The sequence below is a fragment of the Pecten maximus genome, chromosome 3 (assembly GCF_902652985.1).
Source record: "Pecten maximus chromosome 3, xPecMax1.1, whole genome shotgun sequence".
NCBI lineage: Eukaryota > Metazoa > Mollusca > Bivalvia > Pectinida > Pectinidae > Pecten > Pecten maximus.
Genome location: NC_047017.1, coordinates 30,252,880 through 30,267,382, shown reverse-complemented (window position 1 = coordinate 30,267,382; position 14,503 = coordinate 30,252,880). Strand labels below are relative to the sequence as shown.

General features: G+C 42.2%; 1 protein-coding gene across 1 annotated transcript in view; it reads right to left on the bottom strand.

Annotated features, from left to right (window-relative positions):
- Nucleotides 1–982: 982 nt before the first annotated feature.
- Nucleotides 983–14,503, bottom strand: part of LOC117323868 (transmembrane protein 151B-like) — a 52,697-nt gene continuing 39,176 nt past the window's right edge. Inside the window, exon 2 of the mRNA XM_033879371.1 lies at nt 983–4,232. Within this exon, the coding sequence (XP_033735262.1) occupies nt 2,520–4,232 (1,713 nt within the window). The 3' untranslated portion in view covers nt 983–2,519. The remainder of the gene's footprint in view (nt 4,233–14,503) is intronic.

The following is a 14,503-nucleotide window of genomic DNA, read 5'->3' as shown; positions in this document are numbered from 1 at the left end:
TTATGGCCTTGTGGTCCTTCAGCTGAAGAGTAAGGAAGAATCCCGAATGATGCATATCTTATTACGCCTCGGAAAATGTTGAATGATGCTTGTCTCCTTTAGCCTTCTGTAGACACCGGTTGAAGATGGTTTTATTAAGCCGCTCAAAGACTCTCGGAGATGCATTTTTTTTCTCCACCGGCCATAATCCCCGGATGAGTCCTCAGATGGTGCGGATGAAGAAGCGCGTGCTATAGGCCCCGGATACAACCCGGGTGTTGTGTGTCTAACGACGGTGGTATCGATTGTCGTGCTACGTCTCACAGGCCTATGTTGTTCGCATCAGAACGGGTGATGGATGAGGGACATGTTCCGCGCTCATTAATCTACAAGTAATATACTTGTTAAGATAAATAACACTAGATACAATTACTGCTGATAGATTTACCAATCATTCCTTCCTACCTCTGTCATTTGTAACATTTATCAAAGACGACTGCTGTCTAAAGAGAAAATCCCTTACACACTCAGCTTAAATTGTTTCGCGATTCTCAGCACGATCATGTTTACAGTTTTGACTTAATATCTTAAAATCAGCTTTCTAATATGCAATATGCGACTTGCGCTTTTGTCGGGGGGGGGGGGGGGGGGGGGATGGGATAACGCGCCAACACGGGAAGTAGTGCTAGAATCGGAAGGGAAGTTGCTGTCTCATGGAAGGTGTAAAATTCTTTTCGCTTGTAAGCAGATATTCCGAGAAAGTGGTCCTCGCTGATCATGACAGTCCCCGAAATGTTGGCAAGTTGCTCTCTTCATTTTTTGGACGGGAAACCCACCGGGACGAGTCCAGTCCCTTACCTGGAGTTTACTGACACGTACGCGGTACTTAATAAGCTTTCATATTTGGCCCTTATATATCCTATTGTTTTGTGTACAGGGATTTCAAGATAAAAGTACCGTTATTGTTAAGTTATTATGTATTTACAGAATACAGAATAATCATCTTGTTCCTACCATTCGGCAAATCAGAAGTATATTTTACTTCCTTCTTTGAAGAGCTCGTAAGTGTAGACTAACTATAAATTGCCTTTGACATACACAATTCCTTGAACTTATTATAACCCTTCCATAAAATAACCACACGAGTTACATGTTACAGAAATTGAGGTAGGATTAGTCACAAAAGAGAAAGAAAATGAAAATTCCTTGCCTCCTAGCATCACAGATAATCGTGTTGATTGTCTTTTGGATGTCGATCCTTGCCTCCTAGCATCACAGACGATCGTGTTGATTGCCCTTAGGGTGTCCATCCCTTGCCTCTTAGCCTCACAGACAATCGTGTTGATTGCCCTTAGGGTGTCCATCCCTTGCCTCCTAGCCTCACAGACGACCGTGTTGATTACCCTTTAGGTGTCCATCCCTTGCCTCCTAGCCTCACAGACGATCGTGTTGATTGCCCTTTGGGTGTCCATCCCTTGCCTCCTAGCCTCACAGACGACCGTATTGATTGCCCTTTGGGTGTCCATCCCTTGCCTCCTAGCCTCACAGACGATCGTGTTGATTGCCCTTTGGGTGTCCATCCCTTGCCTCCTAGCATCACAGATTATCGTGGTGATTTACCCTATTTTACTTTTGGGTTTTCTGTCCTAGTCCTGTCTCCTAGCATCAAAGACAAGTCCTTCAACTTTATTTTTATCTTTATTTTATCTTATACCTATCAATTTGGTTAAAATGCATCAACTACTTAATTACTATTTTAAGGTTCTGTTGTTTACTTGCTGATATTTAAATCATTCAAATTACCGTTTACATCGCCAATTAACGACCAATTTTTACTTGTTGTACCTTGTAAAGAAGTAAAAGCACGAGCACGCCTATTGTTGTTAATTTTTTTGAGTATGCCTAATCAAGCACGTTGATTTATTTCACGTATTTTTCTTTTTTTCTTTTTAGAGTCATCCAGAAACCGAATGTCATCAGGAAAGATATTTCTTTAAGTAGACGGCTGATAAGATGTTATGCAATTATTTTCGTCGTTAATAGATGTCTTCAGAATCTAATAAACGCTCTAGCGATATATAAAATACTTCAACATTTCGCTAAGCCTAATAAAAATGGACCGACCGAATCCCGTGCTAAACCCTTTATTGATTTTATAAAAGAAAACATTGGGGATAGCGATCACTTCTCTCATTACTTAGTTGTTCTAACTGACTGTAATACCGGAGTGATCTGTCCGTATTATCTTTAATACCAGTCGTTCCGACTTATATCGTGGCTCGGCTCCGGGTTACCGTCTATGTCATTGCTGCTTTACGTATTGTACAAGTACTGATGTACTGTTGGTAATCTTACTCAACTAACACACACCACATATAACAACAAACACGAACATTAAAACCCCTGAAGACATATCCAGCATGACAAACTCCTTTGTTAAAAATCGGTATGATTTAATATATATAAATTCTGCATCCGCATATGAAAGTTTACTATGTTAGATATACTGATACAACACACACACGCTCGACACACGATGGCTAGAGAGAAGTCTCCATTATGGTCCTACATTGCTGAGAAGTGCTAGGCTGTCTATCACTCTCTGTACGAGTAAGTCTTGAGCTAAATGGACTGTCGTTTTCATTCTCAAATAAAGGCGTGTCCATCGACAAGGCATCATCATAACAAGGGAGAGAATCCTCCGAAAGCCCGGACCGCGCGGAACGGACCATTGAGGGACCCATTGACTGTGCACTAGGCGACCTAAGGGGTAAAGCACAAGTTCGTCTTTCCAAATTAAGCGATCGCACTGTGCTTGTCTCTGGGTTATTTTTGGACTTTGTCCTTGGCGACCTGTTAAGGCCCAGAACACGAACGGTAGATGTCTGTGTATTAATGGCCACCATACACTCCTGTGGGGATGACGGGGAACTAACGGGGTTGCTAGGTGTATCCTCCCGTCTCCAAGGACCTATGTATCGGCGCGATTTTCTTCTAGGACGGCTAGGAAAACTGAGATCGATTTGCATATCATTTTGAATAACAAGACCCCCATTCACTATTGTGTAACTATGACAACGTCTGAGTGACGGAGATATTGGGCCAGGCGGCAGTCTTTGCAAGGCATCCTGTTTGGTAGCAGACGACAGCGACCCATACGTCACGCTCCGCTTAGCACCATATATGGGCGAGGTGGTGACGTTTCCGTTTGCATCAGGAACTTCGTAAGTCACATTGGAGGCCATTAAGAGTGCCTCGGAATAACTGGGCACTAGTGCATAATTGTTCTGAATAGTTAACTCCAGTTCGGTGCTAGTCATTGTATTTACTCTAGTTAATTGCGCTATAGGGTCCGGTGGCTCACACTCCACGTAATTAGTTCCAAACACTTTGTGAACGTGATAGTGGACATATGCAGTCTTAAATTCGATGATGACTCTCAATGGCCATGACATAAGCAAACTAGACGCAATCCAAAATATAACATGGGACACATACCAAGGCAGATTATTAGGATCAGCAAACGTTATCATATATTCCTTAAAGTTCACATTCAGAAGATCCATTCCTTCTCTGGTTTCCATGTAGTCATCCCTTCTCTCGTTTTCACGAAAGAAGCGACTCCTCTGCTCATCAAATTCACATTCGGCGTCAACAGAAGCGAACGAAAATCCCTTACTAAACTTGATCTTAGTGGCGGGATAGTCTTCTAGACCATGCATTGATGACGACATATCTTTGATGCCACACTGAGAAAAGTTAAAGGCGGAGCCTGCGGTGTGCGAATTGATGCGCTCGTAGTACACTTGTGTTGTTGTGAAAGAGTCACCATTCCTGTATCTGGTCACGTGACGGGTTTTTCTGACATAGTGGTAGCAGAGTGCCTTCCACCACAGGATGGGGATTGCATTCTGCATGTTGTTGATCTTTTCGTACACGGTGCCCACATCCACCTTGTGGTGCAGCTCGATACGCGTGTGGCTGTGCCAGCATTCCACCAAGTAGACCAGGTACAACATGATGACAAATGCCACAGGTATGTAGATATATCCGTCTTCACACGGGCTCGACTGTGTGATGGTCTTGTCTGACCGGCGTGGGCCGTAGTAACTAACGACGACAGTCGTGATTATAGCCACACGACACCACGCGATGGCGCCAAGGCAACCGCATATCAGAACGGTGAGAATTAGGCATTTCCAGTGAGCGTCACGTCGCAGGGAACCGAAGAACGACTGCTTGATCGGTCTTTGCTGTAACGAAAAAAATGTACATATTGAACTGATTTTCTTGAAATGATATTAAAACACATCATGATATAGCGGTTCAATTACTAGAATGTTTATTTTGGTTGAACAACTTAGACAGACGCAGTGTGATTCATGAATTAAACAAGCATGTTGGGAATTGCTAAAGCAATACATGTCCCCTACCGGTCCGCTAAAAATAGTTACAGTGACCTTGACCTTGGCCCAAAAAAACCTTGAAACTCGATATAGATCTGTAGCTTCTTAAAGTGAATTGTCATCCAAGCTTTCACTCTCATACCTTGACACGTGGTTGAGAAAAGAAAGGGAAACGGAGTGGATGGACTGACAGTCGGACGGGGAGGAAACCCATAGTCCCTCCGGATTCACGTGTCTACGTGTATAATTATTTAACTGTGCTACAAGATGTTGTTTTTTTGTAATTTACTGTCTTCATCCGAGAAATTTCCTCTTTTAATGCTACCCCGGTCTCTATGTATAAATGGCATGGATTTTAAGATTATTTTGGAAGCATGTAACAGTGACAAACGAATTGACTTTATATCTGTTTCCATGTTAAGAGAGAAAGTCAACAAGCGAATAGTTACTACATGATTTGATACTATGTCATACCAAGAAGTACCAATGCCCTCGTGGACAGTCTAACTTCAAAAGACACTGTTACTGACTGAGGAGTCTTTATAAAATTTACCCTGTATTATACAATAGCATATTCTATCGTCTTATTTCAACGTTATACATACTTCTTTCATTTAATTTTATTACGCGTCGTTTTTAAATTTTAAGACGACATGATAAACATTCAGAGTTTTTCTATGTAAGGCATTTTCAGCTGGCTGGGAGAACCGACAATTGATGATGAATGTAATGCGTGATTGGTCATTTATTTATATTATCCAATGAAATTGCAGATAAGAGAAATCAAATTTGCTGCGGAGCATGTATTACGCAATAGTTTGAAATATATTTTTAATGTCGTTGGGATCTGGAGAATTACTTTCAATTCTCGACATTTGAATGCCATACCCAATGGGTCATTAATGATCGTACGATATTTGTAAAACCATGTTAGATTAAAACAATGCAGATTTGAATGTTCTTCGGTGATTCATGTTGGGAATCGAGTTATATCAGTTGGAAAATGGTATCTGGGTCAACGCACTCTTAATTAAATCAAGATTGGCGAAAATGTTTTAACGGATTGCAAATTAGATTACTGCCGTGGTCGAAAGGTATATATCAGTTTGAAGAGTAAAGCTTTCTGTGCATACTGATACCTTTATTACATGGATGTGAATACATTTTTGAGTTATGAGTTTCGAAATAAAGGATCTGATGCCCACAAATCTTATTGTGTCCCTTTCAGTTTTACCTCCTGTGTTAAGGTTGGCGAGAATAAGAGAAATAACATGGCGGCTACATGTATTTGGCTTGCTTTTTCAACAACAGAAATAACACGGCGGCTACTTGGCTTGTTTGTTCAAGACAGCAATACTTCCGTTTTTCTCATGCTATAGAAATGTTTACACCTTAATAAGTTCACCATCATCGAATCGCGGTCTGTTCAAAACGTCATTCGTCTTGGGTCCATCCTTCTGTCATTCGTCGTCCGTCAGTAAACAATATTTGTTCATAAGAAGTACCAGACGGATCTTCCGAATTGTATGTACAGGTTCCCATTGATCCATTGAGCTGCACTTAATGGACATTTTCATTTATAAAAACATAGTTTTAGATAAAATCTGTTAGTTTCAAACAAGGCATGTCAACACTGATGGAAACCACAGAATTAGTAATACATGACAACATACGTAGATTATCATATTACGAAAAACACGATATACATATCATATTAACAATGCTGCACTTGTCATATTACGAAACAGGCTATAGATATCGTATTGACAACAATGTTGAAAACTGTCATATTACGAAACAGGCAATGCATATCGTGTTGGAAATATTATGCATCAAACTGCCATACCACGGACGCCACAGTGACTAAATTTGGCGATACTTCAGCAATGGAACATTGCATGACAGTTGATGGGTAATAAACAGGATGCCTGTTTAACGCATATGCAAATACAATATCGATATTAGTCATAGCATGTGATAGAGGAACCACGCAGTGGACGAAATCCCTTTTTTCAATCAATGTTATAAATAGTTTGCTACTACCGTAAATTGTCATATCACTGTCATTGTGTGAGTGTTGGGTGGGAGTTGTAACAGCACCCTAATCAGTGTGGGGAAGGAGTTGTAACAGCACCCTAATCAGTGTGGGGAGGGAGTTGTAACAGCACCCTAATCAGTGTGGGGAGGGAGTTGTAACAGCACCCTAATCAGTGTGGGGAAGGAGTTGTAACGTCACCCTAATCAGTGTGGGGAGGGAGTTGTAACGTCACCCTAATCAGTGTGGGGAGGGAGTTGTAACGTCACCCTAATCAGTGTGGGGAGGGAGTTGTAACAGCACCCTAATCAGTGTGGGGAGGGAGTTGTAACAGCACACATCATTAGTGTGGGGAAGGAGTTGTAACAGCACACATCATCAGTGTGGGGAGGGTGTTGTAACAGCACCCTAATCAGTGTGGGGAGGGAGTTGTAACAGCACCCTAATCAGTGTGGGGAGGGAGTTGTAACAGCACCCTAATCAGTGTGGGGAGGGAGTTGTAACAGCACCCTAATCAGTGTGGGGAAGGAGTTGTAACAGCACCCTAATCAGTGTGGGGAGGGAGTTGTAACAGCACCCTAATCAGTGTGGGGAGGGAGTTGTAACAGCACCCTAATCAGTGTGGGGAAGGAGTTGTAACGTCACCCTAATCAGTGTGGGGAGGGAGTTGTAACGTCACCCTAATCAGTGTGGGGAGGGAGTTGTAACGTCACCCTAATCAGTGTGGGGAGGGAGTTGTAACAGCACCCTAATCAGTGTGGGGAGGGAGTTGTAACAGCACCCTAATCAGTGTGGGGAGAGACTGTAACAGCACCCTAATCAGTGTGGGGAGAGACTGTAACAACACCCTAATCAGTGTGGGGAGGGAGTTGTAACAGCACCCTAATCAGTGTGGGGAAGGAGTTGTAACAGCACCCTAATCAGTGTGGGGAGGGAGTTGTAACAGCACCCTAATCAGTGTGGGGAAGGAGTTGTAACAGCACCCTAATCAGTGTGGGGAGGGAGTTGTAACAGCACCCTAATCAGTGTGGGGAGGGAGTTGTAACAGCACACATCATTAGTGTGGGGAAGGAGTTGTAACAGCACACATCATCAGTGTGGGGAGGGTGTTGTAACATCACCCTAATCAGTGTGGGGAGGGAGTTGTAACAGCACCCTAATCAGTGTGGGGAGGGAGTTGTAACAGCTCCCTAATCAGTGTGGGGAGGGAGTTGTAACAGCACCCTAATCAGTGTGGGGAGAGACTGTAACAGCACCCTAATCAGTGTGGGGAGGGAGTTGTAACGTCACCCTAATCAGTGTGGGGAGAGACTGTAACAACACCCTAATCAGTGTGGGGAGGGAGTTGTAACAGCACCCTAATCAGTGTGGGGAGGGAGTTGTAACAGCACCCTAATCAGTGTGGGGAGGGAGTTGTAACAGCACCCTAATCAGTGTGGGGAGGGAGTTGTAACAGCACCCTAATCAGTGTGGGGAGGTAGTTGTAACGTCACCCTAATCAGTGTGGGGAGAGACTGTAACAACACCCTTATCAGTGTGGGGAGGGAGTTGTAACAGCACCCTAATCAGTGTGGGGAGGGAGTTGTAACAGCACCCTTATCAGTGTGGGGAGGTAGTTGTAACAGCACACATCATCAGTGAGGGGAGAGACTGTAACAACACCCTAATCAGTGTGGGGAGGGAGTTGTAACAGCACACATCATCAGTGTGGGGAGGGAGTTGTAACAGCACACATCATCAGTGTGGGGAGGGTGTTGTAACAACACACATCATCAGTGTGGGGAGGTAGTTGTAACAGCACACATCATCAGTGTGGGGAGGGTGTTGTAACAGCACACATCATTAGTGTGGGGAGGGTGTTGTAACAGCACACATCATCAGTGTGGGGAGGTAGTTGTAACAACTCAATGATCAGTGTGGAGAGGGACTTAATGGCAGGTCAACAGATATCAGGCTGAGTGTTAATATCTAAAACTAGCTAAAACCCCGTCTTGTAATATCATAATGTTCTGTATTAACCATGTGAAATATGACTTCTTTGCCTATCTGACAGAAAACTATTGGTATTGAGAAATGCAGAAATGCAGACGGCTTCGACTGCAAATTCTTAACTTATTCCGATAACCCAATGGTCGTGAAGAATTAACCTAACGTCGCCATTAAATAAGACAGTCTTGTTATTTATGGGGGATTTCTGCTGAGGAAATTAGCCACATGTGTATTGCTTTGGGATTACAGACGAATATAAAATAAGTATAGAGAGTAAGACATCGTAAATACTGATAGAAGCCTGACTGATTATCCATACTAATGTCTCGGCTGTCCCACTCCCCCCCCCCCCCCCCCCCCCCCCCAACAGAGTATCGACTGTTCAAACTCCATGCCTCCCCTTTAAACAAAGTGCCGGTTGTTCAAACATCCTGCGCCCCTACTACCACAAACACTATCGTTTCGGCTGTTTTAACTCCATGCGTTCCCTCAAGCACACAAAGTGTCGGCTGTCCCAGCATTACAGCTTCCTCCACGACACACTATCGTGTTGGCTGTCCCAGCGTTACAGCTTCCTCCACGACACACTATCGTTTTGGCTGTCCCAGCGTTACAGCTTCCTCCACGACACACTATCGTGTTGGCTGTCCCAGCGTTACAGCTTCCTCCACGACACACTATCGTTTTGGCTGTTCATATGTAAAAGCGATGGTTGTTACATCCCTTTCCCCCAAATACCTTAACGCGTCGACTGTTACACCACAATCCCAAACACACTCCCACGCGTTAGCCGACACAAACCCCCGACGCATCAATATGTCGACCGTTGCAACTACTTCCAAATGCTTAGCGTGAGCTGTTTAATCTGACTCCCAAGAGCTTATTAGCTGTTCTAACTTCCTCCTCACTCAAAATTTCAAGCTGTAACCAATTCATCCCCAAAGTAAGTTCTGTTGTTCCATCTTTCTTCCCCCACATTATCTTGTAAGATATTGATGAGATAAAGCAGCTTCAAATTAAAAATAAAATAAATGATAAAGCTTTGCAAGATATCTTGATTATGTTTTCTGTAAACAAATATGAGCTATTTCTTTCAGCAACAGAAGAAACACTCCCTTTATGTCAAATAATTGATGACAACATTGCCTGTGCTATCCTGTATACGGACATTATGTAAGTTGCCGTTTAATAAAATTTGTTAGAAATGGCGAAACTCTTTTCATTGGACTGGGGACAAAGTGTACATATTCAATTTTTCTCTTAAGTAAGACGATTTTCATTATGAATGAGTTATATCATAACTGTTTTGATATGACAAATAATCTTCAATTCATTCAATTATTTCCCGATTAGTGAAAACCGATAAATTATCAGTTTTGATGTCTTGCAGTAAGTGCACTTGTTATGATCCGCATGTTACGATAAACAACGGCAATACACATCTCTCCATGCACATACCCCCTGTTCATACCCGGCATATGTCTTGGACGACCGACATCTATCAGAAATCGTCCGTCGGCCGTCCAGAGCTTGTACGTTATCGCAGCTAATACCCAAACAAAGAATAAACATAACCGCAATTATGTGTGTATCAGAAGACAACGGAAACAGGACGAACAGGTAAGTGTTGCCCTGGAAGTCATTACACTTTATAAGTGTCATTCAGATATCTTAGCATCCCTAACTTATAAGTAGTTAGAAAGGAAATTATGTTAAAAAGGAAACGCACACCACAGACAGGCGACGATCGTGTAAGTCTGTAATCGCCATTACACGGCGCAAACAGCGTCATACATTACCACTCTAAAAGTCATTGTCACAAAGTAGACCCATCATGATCACACAGATGTTTGTACCCTACAATTCTTCCTCCGCAAGTTGCAATTTGAAGCTATTATTTTCGTCACCTTAACGTTGTTAGTAAGTGTCACTGGGGTATCGATCACGGAGGAAAGTCGGTCCATTCTAGGCTTATTCGGACAGTCGCACAAACTCGCACATCAACATCCTATTAACCAACATTATTATCAAGTGTTCTATGGATGCAGATTTTACAATTACAGGTTTCCGGTTTGTGTTGCCGCGAGTGAGAGTGGGTAACATATAGTTTAGTTCCCGGAACTGTGTATAATTTGCCGACTATTCATTTTACGCGAATTACCTGATAACACAGCTCAGTGAAATGGTACACCGACACACATTGATTGTCACACCAGCCATTCCGGGTCTAACGACTTCAACACACGCTCCGCCCTTTTGTTATCACCACAGACTGGGTTTAATGAATCTGTTTAGTTGGAGAACTCCAGTATTTGGTGTTTGGTAATGAAAGGGACACTTTGCTGTGGTAAAAAGTGTAACACGAAGAACCATGCGATAATCGCGACAACACCTTTTTATTTGACAGAAAACGAAGATATGAATGGCAAGGAGAAATATGTTTATCTGATCACGTCACTCTGCGTACTACTATACTTGTCAAATCGAGGTCATTTTGGTATGTGGAATCAATAGTGTAGGCCTATAGCTTCTTGGGAGCAAAACCTGAGTCAGTATAGGACTGAGGCGTGTTAGCAATGGTGTCGTCAATTACATGGAGATAAGTAATTGTTTCTGAAACAGTTTTCATTCTAAAATCCTGTCAGACATTAACCGATGACGCTGGCAATGTTGATTTTACACGAGACACACACTATATCAGCAAATCTCAATACAAATTGATAGAAGGGCCAAAAATAAATGAAACTTGCATCTAGAACAAAACAACCTAGTAACATTTGTCAATCGCATGTCGCCTGTCATTGTCACGTACCATGGGCCCAATAAAAGTCATTACACTTCCCTCTAGCGTTAACCCAACTGAAACGGCCCCATCGTTACGGGTTCGGTTCTATACATGCACAACGACCCGGGTATGTGATTTATTGCCTTGTGTGTGACAATGTTTACGATTTATGTAATGGAGAATGTTATCGAAGCGACACGTCTATTTGGTACGGATACTATAAATGGACTACTGTTCTATGTCAGACCAATGTACTACATAACGAAGACGGCGACATTTTATTGCTTACACTTCTCTCTCAATACCACAGCCTGGTGTAAATTGTTTCCAAAATGAGGCAGCTCGCAGCAGAATGAAAGCTTTGGCAGAGACCTGGAATGCGTTCTGTCTAAAAGTTGGAATTGGTTGCCTGATCAATAGGTTCCGGAACTACAAAACGATCGGAAGAAATAGCCGAAAATTAGATTACACTTACAGGACATTTAGATGAATCAGTACATCCAAGTGAATTGAATAAGGCTTTTAGTGTCATTTACAGTTAGTGGTAAGGGTAATACCACCAACGTTTTGTTACACTGTTGATTGTATTTGCTCGCCCTAGGAGATCTCCTAGTGTATTTATGTGTTCCATGTAAGACAGTTACACTCCATTCCGGTAAAACTCTGATTTGACACTTAGTCTCGGTAGAATCGAGTTAGGTAATGGACACGCAGAATTGCCAGACATCGGTAACACTGATGACATGTGCCGGCGACAATGGCTTTAATTACCCAAAGTGCCACTGTGCGGAGTAAAGTGTTTTCAGTAAACACATGTGATGTCTATAGAATATCTAGGTCGAATTGCTGTAAAATCTCGGTGATGCAGGTGGATTTGGTACACAATCAGTCCACGTTAACGGGAGGGATTATCATACACATCTACTCTGGGGCATAAAATATTCAGAACCTCTTATGACTGAACTGATAAACAATTTAGTACTGTCTGATAGGTAATATAAACAAACTAATTACTGGGAAGTGAACATGTCAAGGGTTATCGGGTATATTGAATGTTATCGGGAACGGTATAAGGATGACCGGATACATAAATACGGTAACCATGTACATCATACGGGTTTTCGGGTAAAGTGTGCGGATTATGGGGTACGTTATACATGTACCGATTATCGGGTACATTGTACGGAATATTAGGTACATTATACGGGTGTTGTAATACATTATACGGACTATCGGTCAAATTATACGGAATATTGGGTACTTAATACGGAAATCGGGTATATCATACGAATTATCGTGAACATTATACGGACTATCGGTCAAATCATACGGAATATTGGGTACTTAATACGGAAATCGGGTATATCATACGAATTATCGTGAACATTATACGGACTATCGGTCAAATCATACGGAATATTGGGTACATTATACGGGTTATCTAGAACATTATACACGTAATTGTGCGTATTTTTCGGATTATCGGGTACATTTGACTGATTATCAGGTTAATGATACGGATTATCGAATACATTATACGGGTTATCAGGTACACTATACGGGTTAACAAATACACGGTATGGGTTATCAGATACACTATACGGGTTATCAGGTACACTATACGGGTTATCAAATACACGATATGGGTTATCAGATACACTATACGGGTTATCAGATACACTATATGGGTTATCAGGTACATGGTACGGGTTATCAGGTACATGGTATGGGTTATCAGGTACACGGTACGGTTAACATATACACTATACGGGTTATCAGATACACTATACGGGTTATCAGGTACACGGTACGGTTAACATATACACTATACGGGTTATCAGATACACTATACGGGTTATCAGGTACACGGTACGGTTTATCAGGTACACTATACCGGTTATCAGGTACACGGTACGGGTTATCAGGTACACGGTACGGGTTATCAGGTACACGGTACGGTTTATCAGGTACACTATACCGGTTATCAGGTACACGGTACGGGTTATCAGATACACGGTACGGGTTATCAGGTACACGGTACGGGTTATCGGGTACACTATACGGGTTATCAGGTACACGGTACGGGTTATCAGATACACTATACGGGTTATCAGGTACACGGTACGGGTTAACAGATACACTATACGGGTTATCAGATACACTATACGGGTTATCAGGTACACGGTACGGGTTATCAGGTACACTATACGGGTTATCAGGTACACGGTACGGGTTATCAGATACACTATACGGGTTATCAGGTACACGGTACGGGTTATCGGATACACTATACGGGTTATCAGGTACACGGTACGGGTTATCAGGTACACGGTACGTGTTATCAGGTACACGGTACGGGTTATCAGATACACTATACGGGTTATCAGGTACACGGTACAGGTTATCGGGTACACTATACGGGTTATCAGGTACACGGTACGGGTTATCAGATACACTATACGGGTTATCAGGTACAAGGTACGGGTTATCAGATACACTATACGGGTTATCAGGTACACGGTACGGGTTATCAGGTACAGATTATCGAGTACATCATAAAAGTAATCGGGTACATTTTACGGGTTTCAGGTACATTATGCGGGTTATTAGGTACAGTATACGGATTATTGATACATTATACGAGTTAACGGGTATATGGTCCTGTATTTGTTTAGAAACATTAAATGCTAACACATCCGGAAATCATGATATTGCACCAAGTATCTCACAGTTAATCTATATTTTGTTCGTGTTACATGTACAATGTACCTTCATTTTATTGATTTTCGTTTGAATTACGGTTTCGTTTAAACAGCCGGCATATTTTTACACATAAACAAGGACTGAATTCTATGTGTTATCTTTAAATAACAAAAACTTAACTGACCATGTCAATCAGATATACACTGTAGAACATGGAATCAATGACAAGACAGACTCTTCAACATCAGCCGCTTACCTCGATATTACCTACAACTACGATGACGAGTGACTGTATTTGTAGGTAGATTATGACGTCATTCTGATGAGTGACTGTACTTGTGGGTAGGTTATGACGTGATACTGATGGGTGACTGTACTTGTTGGTAGGTTATGACGTCATACTGAGGACTGACTGTACTTGTGGGTAGGTTATGACGTCATACTGGGGAGTGACTGTATTTGTAGGTAGGTAATGACGTCATACTGGGGAGTGACTGTATTTGTAGGTAGGTTATGACGTCATTCTGATGAGTGACTGTACTTGTAGGTAGGTTATGACGTGATACTGATGGGTGACTGTACGTGTTGGTAGGTTATGACGTCATA